Below are 23,170 nucleotides of genomic sequence, written 5' to 3' on the forward strand. Positions count from 1 at the left end.
CACACACACACACACACACACACACACACACACACACACACAAACATCCAAAGATATGAACTCATAAGATCAAGAGGTCACGTTACCGTTTCACAAGCTTCTAGAGACTTCACCAGCTGCGCATTTTGACAGGTTAATATTGCCCCAGCCAGACTCAGAATCACACAGATTGCTGAAAGAACCATGAAGAATGTCATCTGTAAAGTCAATGAGAGAACATTTTGATTACTTCATTTGAAATGATCACCCATTGTTATGCTGGCTGTTAATGACTCGCTCTTAGGTATTAAAGCCAGAATTTCATAAATATATTACAGAGAAAATAACAGAGCAGTTTCAGAAACATCTCCTGGATGACCTTCTCTCTTTCTCCTGAAAAGCCCTACTTTTTTTCCCTTAAGAATCTCTTTTGCACTACAAATACAGCAAAACAAGAGTACATTTATTTATGCTGTTTAATATGCACAGTATTAAAACAAATTAAACATTTTAAATAAAACAAAACGTAATGCAAATCTGCATATGAAGCATGCACAATTCTCTTAAAAGTGAAACCAAATTACCAAATACATAATCCACAACAGAAGCAGTACTGAAAGCAGCAGTTCTCATGGAGGAAACAAACATCCAGGACCTGAACATTCTATTACACCCCCCCCCCCCCATTCTTCTGCCATCTGAAGCACTGCTACCGACAGCATTCGAATGTCCACACTGAATGGCAGTCATTTAATGAGCCTATTCACACAGACCTGATACCAGGTCAGGGTGAAAACAATGTCCTGCAAACACTCAGCAGGATGTGTAGTAAAAGGAAAAATATAAGTGTGTGTGTGTGTGTGTGTGTGTGTGTGTGTGTGTGTGTGTGTGTGTGTGTGTGTGTGTGTGTGTGTGTGTGAGAGAATGAGAGAGAAATTGTGTATATGTGTGCATACAGATATAAACTAAATATCTTAAAAAACTATATATATATATATATATATATATATATATATATATATATATATATACATTTTACACACACACACACACATATATGTATAGATAGATAGATATAGATTACTAGCTTGCTTATGTTTTTCTCCATTACATTTATTTCTGAAAAACTGCAAAGTTCCATTGGATGGCAAATTCATTTTACAGAAGCACATAGAACTGATTCATTAATTTTCCAAAACCAGTTTATCCTGTTTATTTAGGGATGTGGAGAAGCTGGTCCTAGTCCTGACAACTAATGGGTTCATAGCTCTCAACTTTCCATTTCCAAAATGTGGAAGATTACCTCTCATACTGTGGGACAGATGGACAAAATGTGGAAGACATGCTAATGGCTTACTAACAACTTCAAGTAGGAGGCTTACAGGATGGTTAAAATGTGTTACTTTATACTCATAAAAAGTTATTTTGATAAAATAATATGATTCAGCATTATTTATCATGGCTATTAGTTAAAAAATTCTTAACACTGAATGTGCTGCAGGCCCTTTCAGTGTGGAACAACATGGAACATGATTTTTTTTTTAAATTTAAGAGTCAAAATAAGGAACATTCCTTATAATGAAGCACACTTGAGAGGTATGATTTGATGGAAGGCAGAGAATTAATCCTGGATGAGACACCAGCCCATCACATGACAGACATATACCTGCACATGTTCCCCTATTTACATTGTGCCTTTTGAATGAGGTAGGAGATTGGAGTACCCAAGGAAGACCCCAGGGGACAGAAGGCATCAAGTACTGTGAAGCAGCAATGCTGACTGACTCATTCCTGTATTTTCCTACACTTGGAGCTGCATGAATTACTATGGAATTTTATTTTAAATCTCTTCAGTCCAGTTTAACAATTGTGATGCTGTGTTGCTGCCTCAGTGGAGTACAGATTCCATACAATATTTTTTAACTATTAAATATTTTGATGTTCAGTCGGACACAGGTACATTATCTGATATTACAAAGCATGATGTAGGGTAATTATAGATGAACGATACACAGCAGTATTTGGCAAAATGGTCAATTGTTTAGCAGTGACAAACTCTGGGCTGGCCTTAGGGACTGGTGAACTAGACAGTCACAAAGTATACTGTCAATCTTGGGGGCACCTTTTAAACTTCCAAACTCTCACTTGTCTTATTTTTGGAGTGATTTGGTTTAGGAGGTTCCCAGGAATCTGTGCTGGGACCTCTCTTGCTTGGTATCTACTTTCTGAAATACAAGCCAATACCAAAGAGCTCTGATTGACTAAGTTTGCAGAAGACTGCAAGCTACGAGCAGTCGTTAAATCCCCAAATTACTTAGCCATCCGGCAAGAAAGCTTGTGCCCCCAAAAAAAGGAAAAAAAAACTGGTGAAAAATGTTTGGACTGAAACTAGGGAGGTTATTTATCCCAGAGAACTAACACATTAATAATACACTCCTAGGAGTTGACCCAATTGTTGGGGATTTAGGAACTTACATGGACAGTGACCTAACTTTTGACCAACATGTATTCACTGTTGTGAGAAAGTCCTTCTATATGGCACAGCTTATAAATAAAGAGACTCGGTCTAGACCTGTAGATGGACTTGTCCCCTTTTACTCAGCCCTCATTAGGCCACTTATTGAATATAATGACCCCGATGAGATGTATCTGTCCAGACACTTTCAACAACTGGAATGCCCATAGATAACTTACTAAAAGGATACAAGGCCTAAACAAAATGTCCTAAATAGACTGACTCAAAGCCCCGTCACTATACTCGGCTCGGTATCTTCCAGATTGCTAAAAGGTGACCTGTGTCTGGCATTCAAGGCATCCTCTGACCCAATACTGAAAGATTTACTGCACACCAGCAAGCCAGACTGTATCAGAAATAATCGGTCTGGGGATCTAAACCTCTTCTGTAACATTAACAGAATGGTTTGGAGGGACAGTTGTAGCTCACAAAAGATACTGCTGCTCTGGAACAGACACCCCATCCCCATAAACCAAAGTCTATATTCAAGCACAACTTGAATCTATGGGAAACAGAAAATGTACCCAGGACTTCCCCCTGTAGTACTAATGGACAGAGGCAGCTCTTAAGTGCTCCATCCCATGCACGGGTCCCTTGAAATGATCTGTGCTATGATCCCTGTTATTCTCATTAGGGGTAATAACATCATTACCAACCATATTAATATTAAGGCCAGTCTGTAAGCAAATAGGATAGGTTATTTCAAGCACCAAAAGTGAAACTGGGCATGCAAAAATTGGCATGCAAGGGTGGCTATCCTATTACTCACCTATGAACCTATAAGTAACTTGCAGTAAATTCATTTCTGGCAATTCCTGCTTCAGGTTCTGCTTGTTGATTTTTTCATTTGCAGTGTGGCTCAGAACTAATCTATGGCTTGCTTGCTGGGATGCAAATAGACTAGCATGGAACTACTTATAACTACATCACTGTAGAGGGAGAATGAAAACAGTAGAGGGGAAAATCCGGAATAGGTGACAAACTTTGAGAGAGTGATCACTGGGAGGGGCAGGATGGTGATGCACATATCAAAGGACTTCAAGGAAAGAGAGGAGTTAGGTAAGCAATAATACCTCACAGGCTGGTTGTTACAAAGAAATAGATCACTGAGGAGTGTTGTGAGGCCGAATGCCATAGGCAGAGGTCCTCCTCAATGATGGAAGGTCCATTATTTTCCTGTAATGTCCAAACTGGAAGGTATTATTGCACTTAGGAAAAAGGACTCTGTCAAATTGCTTTGTATTTGTTTTATGATTAGTATATACCATACCTCTCAACTTCTCAGTGTAAGAAATCTGGACAAAGCCAGAAAGAATGGAGGGACAAAGGACCAAAAATAGTGACAATTTAAATATTGCTCCTATAAACTTAAAAGGTTACTAGAAAGTTGCTAGAATAACAGGTTTTGCATAATTATGTATTTTCTGAATGTTATAAAGTCTGAAACTCAAATGTCTGTAATTAGTTAGTGTTATTTCGTGACTTCAGTCTTCAATAATTTGCCAGTAAACCACAAATGTTATTGAGGAATAGATTAAAAATATGAGGCAAGTTCGAACTTGTACAAGTTTGAGCGTTTCAATGGAAATCTCAATAAGGAGAGATTTCTGTTCTGTTGAATGAGGTGTGATCTCGGAGTTGGTATATTTAAGTAGAGGGGGGTGCAAGGGGGCTTGCCCCCCCCCCCCATGCTTACAACAGTTTACTTTGTTTTTCCTTCTTTTTTTTTTTTTTAATTCATAGTTGAAGTTTTATAACTTCGAACGGAATGGTTCGTACATTTCTTGTTCGAAGTTATAAAACTTCGACTATGTGATATAGACCCTTTAGTAATGTCTACACATAGGCACACTCTTACAAACACACATACACACATGCACACAAACACTCACACACACACACACACACACACACACACACACACACACACACACACACACACACACACAAGCACACACATGCAGAGGCAGAAAATCACAGCCTATCACATATATCCACAATGTAGGTGGTCACACACACAAACACACACACACACACACACACACACACACACACACACACACACACACACACACACACACGCACACACATGCAGAGGCAGAAAATCACAGCCTATCACATATATCCACAATGTAGGTGGTCACACACACAAACACACACACACACACACACACACACACACACACACACACACACACACACACACACAATTACAGCCTATCACGTGTCCACAATGTAGACGGTCACACGCACATGCACACACGTGCGAGAGCGCGCGCGCGCACACACACACACACACACACACACACACACACACACACACACACACACACACACACACACACACACACACACACACACACACACACACACACACACACACACACACACACACACACACAGTTTCTTCTATATGGTGCTTCAGTTATTTGCTTTAGTTCAATTTTTCATACTGCTCACTAACCACAGTTGTAAAAGCTGCAGTTACTAAGGGGAAAGGAAGTGGCATGTCCCTGTAACTGTTGCTGCTACTGTTGCATTTAATTACTTGCAATAGTTTTTAAATTTTATGTTATTTTTCCCATTTGCTAACCACATCCTTTTAATAGCCATGGTTAATTAGGGAAAGGAAGTTTCAGCTCCAGCAAAAGATTTCAGTCTCACTGCATTGATTCCATGCTGGAATAGGTGCTCTTCGTTTTACTAGGCTCTCCCTGTACATCAATATCCCTCCTTGGAATGTCAACTGTCCATTTGGGATCACTGACTATACAAGTCCATGTTTTAAGCAAACATGAAAGACAAATATGAAGAATAAGGGATTTATGGTTCTGTAAGTTACTATTGTTTCAAGCAAATAAAGGACAGTGGTGTCAGTGTTGTGAAGTGTTGGATTGTACAGAAATGGAAGTGATTAATTAGCGGACATATTTATACAGTTACCAGCATGTTACATAATTGTTTTATGATGTGTATAATGATATGGGTAAAAGTAGTTAAAGACTTGCATGAGAATAATTACTGCATTTTCTGAGTGTTTCACTGTTGGTGTGAATGCAGTTTGTGTGCAATATAGTACTGTTTACAAAATTTACATTCAGTGTTGTAACATAAAAATAATGTAGTGGTCATAGTAGAAATTATGGTTAAACAATTAGAAACAGTATACATAAAGCAACAGATATTTACTGTAAAAGTAGTAAAGATAGATATTTGTCCAACTGTAGTTCGTGAACCCAACACACATGCAAGTTAGAAGAACAAAACTAGACTAAATGAGAAAAGATTATTAATCTTTTAGTTTCTTTTGCCTTGTTTGCCTATGCTGAATTTATATACTATGAAAATCATATGAATTATTTATTTATTCTCCCTTGTATTTATCCTTTTGTTGACCAGTTTAGTCCCACTAAGATAGAGGCCTGTTTTTAAGGGAGACTAAAGGGGTTATCTACACTACTAGGAAAATCTGACCAGAGCATCTGGGGACTTCCCCTACTCTTCTGCATAGAGGGATGCATTAGCATGTCTGTCTTCCTGTTTCCGGTCCAGGCATGAAGGCACCCCGGAGAAACATGGAAACCAGTGAGAAAGTAATAGATGAAAAAGAAAAAGAAGCTTTGGATGGCAATATAGTTAAAATGAACGTAAACAATGCGATAATGGAGAATTTTGCAGTACCAGAGGAGATGTAGGAAGCAAAGTGACAGAATGAAATGGAGAGTGGTCAAGAGGAAGATATGGAGCTGAATTTTCAAAGGAGATTGTTTGCTGGAGATTCGGAGAGTCAGCAGGAGGGTACTATTACAACTCTCTAGTCCAGAGGGTTGCGGGATGATGATCTGAAAGACTTGATCAATCAGAGTGAGCCAGATAGCGAGACAGTGGTGTCCTGGGGGAAAATAATAGAAAAGATACAAGAAGAGGAGACAATGGAAGGAACAGCAGGAAAGAATCGTACGAGCATAAGGTGAAGGAAGGAGGGAAGAAAACCAAAGAAAAGAAGGAGATGAAGAAAAAGTATACAGTGAGACTAAGTAACAAGAAAGAGAAAGGAGTGGAAGGTATGAAATTAGGGACTCTGTGATTGCTCCCTACAGAAGGTAAGAGCATTTATTCTTATAAATAGAAAGACATTCTGTGACATCATTTTTGAAACTGGACAAGCTTTGGAATTTTTTTTTTAGCTAAATATAAAAACAGAAAGAATAATAGTCCCTGGTCAAATTATGTAATACAGACATTTCACGGAGAAACAAGGTAGGATATTCATACAGTCCAGATCTGAAGTTGAATCAAAAGACTTTAAAGAACAATTATTGACAATATGTAAAAATGTTTTATATAGAACAAAAATATATGATGAAAGAAGCTTGTGGACTGGTGAATGGGAATGTGGAGTTATATTAAATATGCAGTACAATAATATTATACACATTCCCAGTATAATAATTGTATGTGGCAATACAGAATATATTAAATATAGAGGTCAGCACAAAACGTGTTATTTCTGTGGCAAAGATGCTGATTTAATAAGTGAATGTGATAAAAGAAAATAATTCATTTATGATAAATCAGGTTATGGTGCAAAAAATTGTGATATGAAGTGCAAAACATGTGGTAAAACAGGGCATGCTTGGTTAGAATGTGATGAAGATGTATGGTCTGTAGAAACAGAAGAAACACACACGTCAGTACAACTTGAAGTAATCATGAACAAAAAACAAAGTGCTATACAAGAAACCAAAGACATTAAAATACATGCAAAAGACAAAGAGAAAGAAAAAGAAGCAGAATTAAATGATACAAGTGAGGAGGAGTATATGAATTGGAAGGTAGTAAGAAGAAAAAAGAATCTGATAGCAAAAAGAGTGAGAGAAAGGGAAAGAAAGCTTAAGAGTGTATTAACAAAAGAGAGAAAAATGGATGAAAAATGTTAATACTATTCCATTCAAAAGCTGAAAATTTTAGCTTTGAATGTAAATAGCATGAAAAATATAAAAAAAGGTTGGGTATTTTAAAATGGTGTGTGACATTAGATGCTCATATTATTATATTACAGGACACAAGACCACCAACAGAAGCAGAAAGGCTACAAACAGAAAAAATATGGGATGGCCCAATTGTATAGAACATGGGGAAAGATGTATGTTCAGGTATATGTATATTATGTCAAGTTATTGCTGTTTGTCTTTCGGCTTTTTCCGGTTAGGAGTCGCCACAGCGGAACTCCGGTCCACTAATGATTGGCAGTAGATTTTTACGGTGCCGAGTTGCCAGCTCGATGACTAACCTACAACAAAGGCACGCCCATTCATGCATGTCTTTCGGAATTCCACTCGACCGCGGGGAGGACATGCAGACTCCACACAGAAGGCACTCCCCGCACTCCAGCTGAGAAGTGAGCGGGAGAACCTCTTGCTGTGAGGCAAATTATGTCAAGAGATTATTAAAATATTAGATGTTACTATAGTGGAACTAGGACGGATAACAATATTAGATATAAGATGGAATACAAATTTATGTAGGGTGATCGCTATACATGCTTATGTGACAAAAAAGCAGAGAGAGATAATGCTTAAAAAATCCTAGATTATCTAACTGTGAAAATGGATATTATAATGGTAGGAGACTTTAACTGTAATTTAAAAACAAGCAAAAAGAGTAATAGTGACATTAAAATTATATAAGAAATAATGAGAAGTGGTAAGCTATATATATATATATATATATATATATATATATATATGGGTCTACTGCTTTTGGTCAAATTACATTTGGTCGAAAATGATTTCAGGCAGCCCACTTCACTGAAAGCTCATTTGATCAAAAGCACATTTGGTCGATTCCATTTGGTTGAAAATGGAATATAGCCCCTGCCCCACTGGAGTGCAACCCTGAAGTGAGAATATAAAGTTAGGGGGTGTGGGGGGCACAGCCCTCCACATGGGGGGGTGTGGGGGTGTAGCCCCCCACATTTTGCAACTAGTTTTTACTGACTTTATATCTTTCAATGTATTTTTAATGGATACACATGTATATAATAGTGAATACACTGCAATTATGTGGGGGGCTACACCCCCCAATGAGGGGGGCTGTGCCCCTACACCCCCCTTACTTTATATTCTCACTCCAGGGTCACACTGCAGTGGGGCAGGAGCTATATTCCATTTTCGACCAACTGGAATTCGACCAAATGTGTTTTCAGTGAAATGCATTTTTGGTGAAGTGAACTGCCTGAAATCATTTTCGACCAAATGTAATTCGACCAAATATAGTAGACCCATATATATATATATATATATATATATATATATATATATATATATATATTGGACAACAAGCATTGGACCTATAAAAGAAATTAAAACTGAGATTGATTATTTTCTTACATCTGAAAGCTTAAAAATTATACAGAAAGGGACTAAGAAATCAGGATTTTCTGACCATATAGCTATATGGTTGAAAATACATGAGAAAAAAAATACATGAAAATAGGTAAAGGAAGCAAAAGATTAAATGAAAGAGATTTAGAACAAGATGACAGGAAGACAGAAAGAAATAAAAAATATGGAAAGATCATATAGATATAAGAGGTTTTTATGAAAACTGGGCAAGTTGGTGGATATGTTTTAAAGAAAAGTATAAGAAATGTTCATTAGAAGATATAATTATTAAAATGAATAAAGAAAATTGGATTATAAAATATTATGTCAAACTATATTTAGAGAACTATTACAAGATAAAATAACTTTTTATGAAAAAGAAAAAATATATGACATAAATCTAAAAAAAGATAAATGATTTGTTTACAGGGGAAAAAAGAAGACATAACACTGTATTTAAATAAACTAATAAAAAAGACAAGAAAACAAGGGAATTGAGAAATGAAGAGGGAACCAAAGAAACAACACAATAAGGAGTATGTAAGATAATTAAAGATTATATATTACAATCTTTTGTTAAAAAGAAATAGGAAGAAATAAAAAATATGAACTTAACAAATTGAATGAACATGACAATGAAGCATTGGAACAAATTATAATAATAAAAGAGTTAAATGAAACAATAAAAGAAATTCATGCAAATACAGCTACAGGATTAGATGGTATTGAATATCATATGTATAAAAATATAGAGAACTGGCAGAAACATATACTTATAGTGGTTTTAAATAAATGGTTAGAATTAGGAATGATATCCATGGGTGCTATAATATTCATATGGAAAAGGGAGAAAAGGATGTTATAAAGAATTGGAGACCAATAATGCTAAACAATACAGATTATAAAATATTTATGAGAATTATAATAAAAATAAACTACTTGAACAAACAGTATTTGGTAGAAAGGGAAGTCAAGACCTATTATGGTTAATAGCAGTGATAAGAGATGATATTACAAATAAGGAAACAGAGGCAAAAATTATGATAGGAGACTTAATCAAGGCTTTTGACAAAATACAATATGAACCATTATGGAACATTCTAGAGGTGCATAATACAAGTAAGAAAATAATACAAGTAATCAAGTCAGTATATGAAAAAAAATAATGTTAAATTGAACGTGAACATATGGATAAGTGAATAAATCAAAATAGAATATGGAATAAGACGATGTCCAATTAGTAGCATTACATTTACATTAGTTATGAGTAGAGTAGTGACAGGGATGTCCAATTAGTAGCATTACATTTACATTAGTTATAAGTAGAGTAGTGACAAAGATCAACCATATGACACATAAGGCAGGTTATATGATAGTAAATGGAATACAACTACCTGTAATGCACACATATGCAGATGACAGTGTGATAATAACACGAAACAAAGAATGGATGGCGAATATAAGCAAAAAGTTAAATAAGTTGTTAAAAAAAGTTAGGTATGTATAAATGATGAAAAAAGTAAGGGTTTTGGATACAAAGGAAATATAAAATTCAATGAGGAATCTATAGATATACTAGGAATTGTCTTCGGATGAAGTGTTGATAAATGAAAACAATGGGAAAAATTAATACAAGAAATAAAAGATGTATGTAATTTTGGGAAAAATATAGGTTGGCATATAGAAAGTAAGTATATTTAAAAAACTCCGTCATCATTGGTTAGAGAGCATATATAGCCAATACATACATGATACCATCACAGTATGCAAAAGAAATAATGTTGATTATATTTGCATTCATATGGGGGTCAAGACTGAACACAGTCAAAGGAGGCGCATTGTATATGAAAGTAGAACTATGACGATCGGGTCTAATAAACTCAATTGTGCATGCTACATTGTTGAATTTATATAGAAGTTTAATAGGTTATATGAAACAATGTAAAAAATTGATAGAATCTATATTATATTATAAATATCAACTTTTTGAGAGAAGATGGAAATAGGAAAAAGATGAAAGGGAAATATGAATGAAGAAATAAAGGAATATCAGAAAAAATACTTTTATGGATATTGAAATTGAATATGAATGAAAAGAATAGAAAAGAATGGTGCTTAAATATTATGAATCAATATTATTTTATTGAGCCTTGGAATCATTTAGAAATAAGAAAAAAGAAAGTAATATTAACAAGATATAAATGGTATAAAAGCATACATGAATGCAAATATTTCTTATGGAGATTGTCTATAAATAAGCTACCTGTTAAGGCAAATATGCTTTACAAGAGGAAATAGGACAGATTGTTTTTGAAATGTGAAAGAGTTATAAAATTGTGGGAAGAAATATGTAATCATAAAATGTTGGAAGGTTGGAACAGATTAATATGGAAATATTAATATGGGAAAACTGCTCCTATACCAATACATATGTAATCATAAAATGTTGGAAGGTTGGAACAGATTAATATGGAAATATTAATATGGGAAAACTACTCATGTACCAATACACTTGCCCATTGTTTCCTGGAATTCATTAATTCCAATGCCCTGGACCAGCTCGTTCTTTCCCCCACTAGAGGTAGCAACATCCTTGACCTGGTCATTACTAGCATGAGCAGCCGTTGCTCTACACCAATAGTCATCTCCTCCCTGGTTAGATCCAACCACAAACTAATCATCTTGGAAATCCACATCCTCCCCCCTCCCCCGCAAAGGTAACCACCATGAAAAACTTCTCCAAAGCTAACTTTAGGCTCCTAAAAACAAAGGTGGCTAACTTCGCGGCACCCATGTAAATGGAGAATAGATGCATAACCACCAAATCATACACCAACGCACTGTAGGAATGCGTACACAAATACATGGATCTCGTCATACCCAACAGAACCAAGATGCTCTCCTTCAAAAAAAGGAAGCCAATCTGGTGGTCCCCTGCCATAAACAAACTCCACAACAGTGAAGTCCCAAGACTGGAAAAACTCCCTTATCAGACTCAACAAAAAGTTGAGATCCCTCATCAAATCCTCTAAAGCTAGCTATGAAAACAGAATTGCAGCAGATCGCAAAGACAACCACAAGACCTTCTATAATTATGTAAAGAATCTCCACAGCAATACCCAGATTTGCTCTGAGCTACTGCACAATGGTACCTCCTATACCGAGCCAACAGATATTGCCAATATACTGGCCAACGGATTCAGTGCCAACTTTACCCCTACCCCCCAGGACCAATCCCAATACCAGTAGATTGCCAGACACCCAGTATTACTGCTCCACAGGTTAAAACAGCACTGTTCAAGGCCAATAATACAGCTTCTATGGGACATGAAAATATCCCTGGCTGTGTTCTACATGAACTACAGAATGAACTGGCACCTCACCTGTGTGCCCTGTTCAATCACAGCCTCACCTCGGGCTTTGTCCCTACTGAATGGTGCACTGCTGCAGTCATCCCGCTCCACAAAGGAGGAGTGACTACAGACCCAATTAGCCTGATGAGTCTGATATGCTATAGAATGCATCATCATGGACCTAATAAACAAGGATATAGGGAATCTCCAAACTCTGGATCCTACACAGTTTGGTTTTGTAAAGGATAAATCATGCCTACTCAACTTGGTCAACTTCTTTGAGTCAGTCACCAGAGCTGTAGATGAAGAAAAGGTGGTTCATACAGCCTACCTTGATCTGGCCAAGGCCTTTTATAGCATTCCCCACTCAGGAATCATAGAAAAACTCACTAAGCTAGGCATCAACCCCTATATCACTAGGTGGGTTGCAAACTTGCTCACAGATAGAACCTACAATGTGAAAGTAGCTGACTCCAAGTCAGACTGCCGACCAGTCACAAGTGGAGTCCCACAGAGTTCGGTCCTGGGTCCTCTCCTGTTTGGTATCTACTTCTTTGAAGTCCAGGCCAACCCAAAGGAACTCTGGCTGACAAAGTTCGCAGACGATTGCAAGTTGGGAGCTATTATTAACTCCCCAAGTGATGTTGACATCCTACAGAAAAGCCTCACTGAAACCAATGACTGGTGCCAGAACCATGGCCTTAAGCTCAATGCCAAAAAATGTGTTCTCATTCCCCTTGGGAAAAACACGTTTCCCTTGAATTACCACATTGATGTTAATCCACTGATCACAGAAGGCATTATAACAGATTTGGAACACATGTTGACAGCAACCTCTCTTTTGACCACCACATTGCCACTGTGGTCAGAAAGTCCTTCTATGTGGCACATCTCATTACTAAGGGTTTTGCATCCAGGAAGAAAGCGGTCATTGTCTCCCTCTATTCTTCCCTCATTAGGCCAATCATTGAGTACAATGCCCCATTTGGTATGTACCTCACTAGACACCTGCAACAACTGGAGAGGGTGCAAAAGTACCTCACAAAGAAGATCCTAGGCCTTAAACACTTGTCCTATAAGGACAGACTCAAAAAACTCCAACTATTCCCTGTCTCATATCGACTACTTAGAGGTGATCTCTGCTTGATGTAGAAAGCCATGTCTGACCCAGCTCTGTTAGAAATGCTACATCTAAAGAAATCCCAATCCCTCCACACCACACGCTGCAGAGACCTCAAGCTCATTACCACAATCAGCAGAACATGCTGGAGGGACAGGTTCATAACCCAGAGACTGCCCATGCTATGGAATAGACTTCCCATACATGTGAAGCAGAGCACCTCACTGGCCCTCTTCAAGTGAAATCATGATGACTGGATGGGAAATAGAAAATTCACCCCAGAGATCACTTGCTCTACTCAACAGAGGTACTGGGAACTAAAGTCAGGTGGCACAATGCCAGGGTAATCCTATGGGCTAAGCTTGTAAAGGCTCCAGGGCCATTAGCCTAGTACACACCTATGAACACTTATGAACACCTATGGATATGATTAAATATGGTGTTACGATGTGAAAAACAAGAAGAAATGAAAATTAATAGAATTATATTTTATGTTACATGGCTACTATGGACTGAAAGACTGAATGAAATTCAGTTCAATGCTAAATGGGTTCTGGCAGAGATTCTAAAGAAAGCACACTTTTGGTTGTGGAAAAAAGGTGAGGGAAATGTTCATTGATATGAATATAAATAACATTGTATAAAGCGGATATATAATTGTAAATATTCTAAGTATGTACATAATGTGGTTGTATAAATATAAGTCTTATAGGTTCATAGATTAGTAGCCCTTGCGAGCCATTTTAAGCCTAGCCAATTATCCCTTGGGAGACTCAAACCCTGTACCTTGTGTTTGTAAGGCAAACACTTTAACTATTAGGCCATCCTCCCAACCCTTGTTTAACAATAAAAAAACAACTCTTTTTGTTCCATTAGTATCTCCTGTGATGGGGTATAGGATGATTGCAGGATGGAGTGAGAGAAGAATGGAGCTATAGCAGAGACTGGAGAAAAAGATACCATTTCAGTTACAATTTTGAACAAAGATGTCAAAGAACAGATGGCTTGAAAAAAATTATGAAGGAGATCCTAAAGGAGAAAAGCAATTTCATGGAGTCAAATGGTGGAAAAATTGGAGAATGATGGTGTAGTCAACATAGAACATGCTGAACAGGAAGTGCTGTTAGAACATCATGGAACATTACACATAGATTAACTGTTTTGGCAGGTGGGAGAAGAAAGTGCAAATGGTTTATCACAAGCAAACGAAAATGCAGCTGTAAGCTCTTATTCGTCTGTGCTACAAAATAAGTTGAAAGACTAGTAAAAACATCATTGTTGCTTGTTGTTATTGATATATATATGAAATATGAAACAATATAATATTGTCACTTGGTATTACTACAATAGATGCTAGGTCATTTATACCTATTGAAAGGGTTAGCTTCTGTGATATAACTTTTGAAAATGTTGCATCTGCTGTTTGTTTTCTGCAGTTATGTGAATTAGAACAACTGTGTGTCCCATGGTCAAATTATAACCTCCAAACAATAAACACTAACTTTGAAAGAAAGCTGATTGTACAATTTCATTTTGATGATATGGATGATGAAACACTGAAAATGTTTGTTTCTTTTTAATTGTCAAACTCTTTTTTAAATTAAAAAAATATTTTATTAAAGGAATGTTTGGAATGGGACATGGAAAAATTGGGTAGCACTTAAAGTTACAGAAGGAAAATTTGTGCATAAACCAATTGTTGTAAATACGTCTGATTATAGGACACATGTATACTATAGAAATCAGCCTAAACATATTTCTTCTGTGACTCTAGTGTGTACTTAATTCAAAGTTGTAATAAGAGAAAATGTTCCCAATGTGGAAATATCGGGAATGTGAAAGCAAATGGTGAAAGACTTTACAAAAAAATTTAATGTGTGGAACATTTCTGGCATGATTGCCCCAAAGCAAAAGAAATGGGAAATATTTATATACTAGGTTTACAGAATCTTACTTTGGAAAAAGTGAGTTAGACAATGAGGGGTGAAAACATGCACAGTACTCTTTGTTCAGTGGAAGAAGAAGATGGGATGGAAGAAAGGGTAAGTGAACATTTAGAAGATGATGTTAGTGAAGTTGATGTGGAAAATGTATCACTGTAGGTAAATAAGTTTGAAAAAGGAAAATGAGCCAAAATATATAAAAAACTATTAAAAGGAAAAAAGTGACTTGCTACTCTGTAATTTGAATGTGAATAGCATGATAAATGAACATTGGTATATTTAATTTCTGACCGTCTGTAATGATTTAAAAGTTATTACTTATTAGATACTAGGAAAATGTATCACAACAGTTGCAACTATAAATGATGTGGGGAAAATAAATTAAATGGTGTTTTGGGGCAGATTTATGCTCAAGAATAGCTGTTTATTACAAAAAGGGTAACTATTGGAAGTAGAGATAGGAATTCCAGGAAGATTGCTGATATGTCATATTTGAACTAGAATGGCTGTCTTGCAGCTGATAGCAATATATACTTTCACAAATAGTACAGTAAGAGAAATTAACTCACAATGGTAAAATAATGATTGTTGTAAATATGAAAATGATACTGGGGATTGGATCTGTCATCTAGGAAAATCTAAATGTAAAATTCTACATCAAAATAAAATAATTGAAGATGTATTAAACAATGGAGAGTTATGTTTAAGAAAAAGTATGGGACCAACATGTAGGAGAGGAAAATTGGTTACAGTGATAGATTATTTTAACTATTTATATAATTTTGTGTTAGTAACATTAAGACTTTTAAGAATTTTGATTATAGACCATGGAAATGCAAGACAGCAAACTTGTGGAACCATACGTCTTTATTACCTTTTAGAATTTCATGGACTCATTGGCAGCAGGGATTTTTTATTTTATTTTTTTGCAAATAGAAAGACAAATCTATAACAAGAAAAATCAATATATAGGAAGCCATGGAAATAATATGATGATACTTTGCCTCACATTGATTCACATAAATATTTAGTAAAGAGGTGGCAATTATCAATATTTACTCAAGAAAAATCAGAAATACTTGGTTTAGGAAACAAACCTACAAGTTTCACAATTGTTAGGTAAACAAGTAACATAAGAACAGTGTTGCATGTTAAGCATTAAAACTGCAGGTGGTGGAAGAGTAACTTCTAAGATAGAGATAATAAAGTAAGTTGAAAATAATGTTAACAGAATGTATGATAGTAAATGGGTAGTTAAAAAAAAAGAAAGTACAAAAATTGATATCAGAAGGTAAAGAGAAATTACAGTGATATTTAGAAAAAAATGATAAAGTGAAGCTGTTAGTCTCATATAATGTTCAAAAGGATTTAGATACAGTTGTCTTGAGGGCTTATGGGGCACCATGAAATATGGCTTTAATACCAAATTAAGACATTTAGCTGAGAGTATATGTCAGAATACCTGGGTTTGACTTTTAGTGAATAGTCACATCAGTAGGAGAATAAAAGTATGAAGGGAAGTAAAAAAAGGATGTCCATTAAGTGTTTTTTTGGGAATTATAATGAATGCTATTATTAAAGAACATGAAAAAGCATGTGATGAAACAAGATGGACTGTTTTACCAAATGTTCAGATTCCATTATGTTTAACATATGCAGATGGTTTAACTGCATTATAAAATCAGAGACTTGAATAAGATTCATCTTTCAACAGTTATAGCAGAGGTTATTTTCTGTAGGTCCTAGGTTTGATACAAATAAATACATATGCTTTGATACTGTAGTACATTTTGACAAATACGTTTTGTTACAAATGGGATGAAAATACTACATATAAATTTCAGTGAAAACTAGTATTGCAGCAATGGGATCTATTATTATTAGAAACTCAACAGATACTAAGATATGCCCTGAGATTCATTAACAATCATTTAGGATTTGCACTATGCATATTAGAGACTCAACAGATACTAAGATATGTCCTGAGATTCATTAACAATTGTTTAGTGCATATATGATTAAGTGTGTTAGTGTGATGAACAGCAATGCCAACTGAATATGCATGCCGCTCATTATGCCTACATATTTGCAAGCACCTTTTCGTTACCAGCAGCAGTGTTTGTAGCAATAGAAAGGTGCATGAAAGCGTGAATATAGAATGTAAACAAACTGGCCTGCCTATCGGCAAACCTAATATACAAGCATTTGCTGTAGCCGATAAATATTAAGGGCAAGTACAGTGAAAGTATTCTGAAGGAGGAAAAGTGAAATGGGGAAAATGCACAAATAACAGTCGCACTGCCGAAGTAATTACGAGGGGAGGGGAAGTGGGGAAAATGAACTCAGATACTGCAGGCAAATGTGCTGAATTGTTGAATAAACATTTGTAACATAAATACTGCCATATTTATGTAATGATAATAAAAGAGACAATACTTGACATATGAACATAAATAAAACAGACATGCTAACAAAGGGGAGTTAATGTAATATACATGCTGAGTTGAGATAACAGTTATCAAGGACAGTAGATACCTTGTGAGATAAATGCATAGACTGCAGTTAATGCATATGAGATGTATATACAGGAAATGTATATATACTATCTAACATTATCCACTTCAGCCTGTATACGCAAGAAGGAATGAATCTTACAGCTGTTGTGCCATGCACATCAGAAAGGGACATATTTTTGCCAATTATTGTTATTTCACCCACAAGAAAAGGGTTTATCACCTATAAACTTAGTAGACAAGCATGTGTTGTATAGTCATGTAAATGCTAAATGGTAAATGATAATATAATAACACTCAACATACATAAGTAACAAATGACAACACAGATCTGATGACATTTTATGATTTTAAGTTTTCCATTGTTAAATGGCACACATCATGCACTGTTATACTGGGCATGCTCACAAGTAATTACAGTAAACACTAACATAACAGCAATTCAACAACACTAACACACAAGAAAGTGTCATACTAGAGGCCCAGTCATACTTTCTGATGATCTGGCAGCATGCCATACAGTAAGAAATGTTTTATATAAGCCTTCATCCGCCATTAAGTTGTACAATGTGAAGAAAAGAACTGCAGTGATAAAGAAATGTTTGGATGAAGACATGCAATACAGAGCATAATTATTTTGAAAACAAGTAATGCCTGTGAACAATGAATAATATAATAAATATTTGCATAATGTTATTTTCAAGCACATGCCAGGACAGATATCTGAAAGATGCATTTCAATCATGGACACCACAGAAATATGCTTATCAGTTGTGCCATGAAAAATAATCCTGTAGGGCTACATCTCTTTCCTATCATAATGGGTATAGATGCATTACCTTGTAGGACAAGGCCTGAAAAAGGTGGCCCTCGGAATGCATATGTAAGCCACTGCTGTTTGTCACAATGACAGGTGTTACCAGATTTAAACCCCTGCTTATGAACTAGGCGCTCTACAGACTTGGTATTGACTGCATGTGCCACAGAAGAGAGCCATGGAGGCTGTTACAAATAACTGAAATCAATGTGTGAATTAAGAACATAGCTTTGAATATAATGTAAATAATCTGACTTAGTCAGAATGCTGAAAAGAAGGTACACATGTTACTGTCCACACAACTGTGAGCAGTACAATATTAACGCTTCTTTGCCAAAGAGGTTGTTTCTCTCATGTAGTACACACTGTCCCAGCACTGATTCACATTCTGTCTGTATTGCTATACTACACAAACCTGTACTCACAGGAACGACAGGAGCACTCACAGTATGACATGGCCGAATAATCACTTCACTGCCATACAATCACAACATGTGATTATATAGTATTACCCAATGTAAAATGGATATGAATAACTACATACTGTTTTTTTGTGTAAAGTCTGCACAGTCATATAATGTTGCCCTTTTCTGGAATTGAACAGCGAGCTACGTAGAAGTCTTAACAGAAGTGTGACACTTCACTTATACTATATCATTGCAAACAAGTACTTTGAAATAAAAGGGATGGAGAGGACTGTCCCTCTGAAAATGTACACATCATAACTGTGGTGGATGCCATTCCTGCTTTACAATAAAAGGCTACAAAAAGCTAACAATCACTGAATGTGGGTTTTGAACCCCTGAGCATTTGACTACAGAAAATACATGATATTGTAGAGAATGAATATACTACAGTAGAGATGCCACTAGAACTGTGAAATATGATGGCATTTCAAGGCATTACATCATATTATTGCTGCACGGGATATGTGTGCCTATAATTGCTGTAGTAAGGCAACAACATAGAGAATATTGTCTCATTTCATTGTGCCAGAGAAGAATGCTTACTACAATGGTTATGTAAGGAAAATGTAGTCACATGTTATCATATGTTGTCATTACTCTGAATAAAAGCATTGTTACATGAGAAATTATCATAGCTTTTTGTAAGAGGAATCAACATCTATACATGTACATAGATGTACTTGACAACAGTGTTAGCAATGTGTACAGTCACAATAAGACTAACAACAATGTGGTCTGAGCAGTAATGGCTGGATTTGAACTACCTACCTAAGATCACAAGCTAGAGATTAGTGCCTGAACTACAAGCCCCACATGACATGTTGCTGTACAACTGTGACAGTGAACATTTAAATAGATATTATCACCACTGTTTATTAGCTGGATGTTTATGCCAAAAAGTGGTCAAAGGGCACAATAACACTGTACAACTACATATCATATGTGTATTTGAAGAGTAGTCTACACAGTATGAGAGTGAAAGGTACACTCATAGCTGGACTTAAAGCTCCTACCTATGTAGGTCCACAATCTACAAAGCACAATATCAAAGTTACACACCACAGGAGAAAACTGTGAGATACTGCAGTTATGTAACCATTATGTAATCATTATATTTCCAAAACTGTCTTTTCCCTCAGGATGCTAGAATTTGTTAGGTTAACAGTGTGTCACTGAAATAAATCTTCTAAGTGGAAGTGTACATAATGGTGATTCTGAGGTAGCCAACTATATATGAAAGTAATCACAGTCACACTATTTAAGCCAGCATGGAATCGAACCACCTACCTCTCTAGTTAAACAATCCATAGAGCACAGTATCAGCAACCAGCACCACAGGAGAATTCTGAGTAAAAGTGAGACATACAGCATCTCTGAATGGGTGACAGCAGCAGTGAATTGCCAAGGAGATGCGTGTGTGTTAAAAATTACTTTTACAGCTATCTGGGTTGTAAATGTTGCCACTACAAATGTGTGTAAATCAATCCTGAATCCATTTACAGTCACACACATACATTCTTAGAAGATAATCATTTCTGTATTCAAACCTCCTACCTATCTAGACACACATTCTAGAGAACAGTGTAGGAACTGCTAGAGCCACAGGTAAAGTTGGACTGTTAAAGTGTGGGAGTGCACTTTAGAAATTTTGATCGGATCAGTATGTTGTAGAGAAGATGTTGTTATGAAAAGTGGGATAAGGGAATGGGGGTACTCATCTACCTATCTAAAGTTTTCCCGTGTGGAAGTGGATTGATTTCAGCTGTTGTGGAAGTTATACCTATCTGACTCTACAGCCCCACGCAGACAAGTTCACCACTGTGAGATTTGAACATCCTACCTATCTAGTTACATAATCTACAGGTCAGTAGATTAAATGCATGGGCCACAGTAGAAGTCTGACTACAAATGAGATATATATAATCTATGAGGGAATGACATCACCACTTTATTGTAGAAACAGTGCTTTGGTTAAAATTAAATACACTGATGCTGGATGACGGTTCCAAGCAAAATATGTCACTTGAGTGGAAGGTTACACATCACAAGTGTGAGCGAAAGTATTCTAATGTACATTGGATATGAAGTCATTGCTGTATTTGAACTACCTACCTATCTAGTTACACATTCTAGAGATCACTGTATGAACCACAAGTGTGAGAGTACATTTTAGAAAGAATGACCTCATCAGTGTGTTACAGAGAATATGTTGTGAAAGGTAGGATAAGGGGATGGTGGAGTCATTTAGCAGTTTAAAACATTTCTCCAGAGTGCTTGACTGAACACAGCTGTGGTGGAGGACATGCTCCCTTGAAAGTATACATCCCTCATCCCATGCACACATTTCCCACAAAGAGAATTGAACTTCCTACCTATCTAGTTACACAATCTAGAGACCCCAGTATTAGTCACAAGTGCCACAGAAGTCCGAATTTAATAATGTGAAAAAGCACATTCGTAATCAGTAAAAAATTACTCTTTGCAATAGATGGTATTATGCATCACAGGTTTTGGGACAAATGCATATGTGTGCACAGGCCAACATAATAGCAGTGTGATTGTTCCGTGTAATGAAATACTTCTCTGCTATGATTTATATACTGTCCTTCATGCACACTGTATTACTGTGAGGGACATAAACCATTTTCACAGTATAGGATGCCAATGACAATCACAGCTGTAAACCAGTGGATTATCAATCAAACATCCCTACCACTTCATTTAGGGATGATTGCATACTTATCTTGTCTTTTGCTTGCACAATGTGCAGTAACAAGACAGATACTTCCTACCTAGCACAGTGCACTGTAAAATAACAGTGATGAATTATGTGTGAACAGGTTAATGAACATTGTAACATAGTTGCAAGTATAACCATTGAAGTGCAGACATATAGTAACAGACTGAACTGAGTCAACATCACTCTGAAATCAAGATGACTTGTCAACATTGAACACTGGCATACAAATGTTGTGCAAACAAAACAATTATTTGTTGTAATTTTTTTACTCTCTGCCTGAAGCACAGTACTGACAATCTCAGTTGCTCTGCTGATGGCAAAGTATTAGTACATGTTTAATTGAAACAATGGGAATTATCAATAGTTTATAGTGCTCTTTGTAACCTTCCACTCAAAGAAACATTATACTCATACAACAATATGTGACTCTGCTGGAATACAGTTTCATGTGTCATGATTTACACATTTGTCATGACAGTTGCAATTAGTCAATCCTTATATGAATGCTACAGGTGTATTATGAAACACATGAGGGACCAAACATGTTATGGCTGGTGGAAACATGGTTTATGGAAACAATTTGGAATCAAAGAGGTTTTTTGGATGACACAGAAGTGGTGGGAAGAGGTGGACAGTTGGTGTCAGGAATATACAATACAGACATAATAACACATTAGCTCATTTCTGCACATATTTGTGTTGTGTTACTGTTTGCTTTATCAGCATAATTATTTGGGTAATATCTGTACCAGACAGGCTTCCCAACAGGAAGCAGACACATTAATATTTCAGCAGGAGAATGTGGTGTTAAGGAAAGGTGTAGCTAACATTTATATGCACAGTAGTCATGCAAAACATGTAAAAACAGTTTTGCATACATCTTGATTTGAACCTTGAAGGCATTTCAAGAAAACTTACAAACCTGAGTAGTTTCTAATCACACCATGTAAGATGTCATAATTCTCAAATTTCCAATGTGACAGCAGATTGCAGAAAACAAGAACATATATATTACTCTTCATTAGCCTCTAGACAACTGTACATTTAACTCTTCAGCTTGTTAAAAAAATAAATTAACTGGACTATACTTAGCTAAGCACAGCAGTCCAAAGGGTCCCAAAGTAATTTGGCCGAAGGCAAAAACTCACAAGATTTTGGCATAAGCTATGTACTTCCATTTAGCCTCAGCTGCAGTTGGTGCTAAGTGTTAGACATTGCACAAATGCAGAGGGGAAATACTAATGACAGAAGGGAGAAGATGCAATGACAGGCAGACATGGAGGCAGGGACCAAGTAGAAAATGACAGAAACAGGATAATGTTGGTTCATAACTATAT

At 36.2% G+C, this 23,170-nt stretch overlaps 1 protein-coding gene across 1 annotated transcript in view; it reads right to left on the reverse strand.

The window, feature by feature from the left end:
• Positions 1-23,170, reverse strand: part of FAM189B (family with sequence similarity 189 member B) — a 991,404-nt gene that overhangs the window by 417,453 nt on the left and 550,781 nt on the right. Inside the window, exon 4 of the mRNA XM_044080204.1 lies at positions 87-197. Coding sequence (XP_043936139.1) covers positions 87-197 — 111 coding nt within the window. The remainder of the gene's footprint in view (positions 1-86; positions 198-23,170) is intronic.

The sequence above is a fragment of the Protopterus annectens genome, chromosome 8.part0, assembly GCF_019279795.1.
Source record: "Protopterus annectens isolate FY-2018-M chromosome 8.part0, PAN1.0, whole genome shotgun sequence".
Classification (NCBI taxonomy): Eukaryota; Metazoa; Chordata; order Ceratodontiformes; family Protopteridae; genus Protopterus; species Protopterus annectens.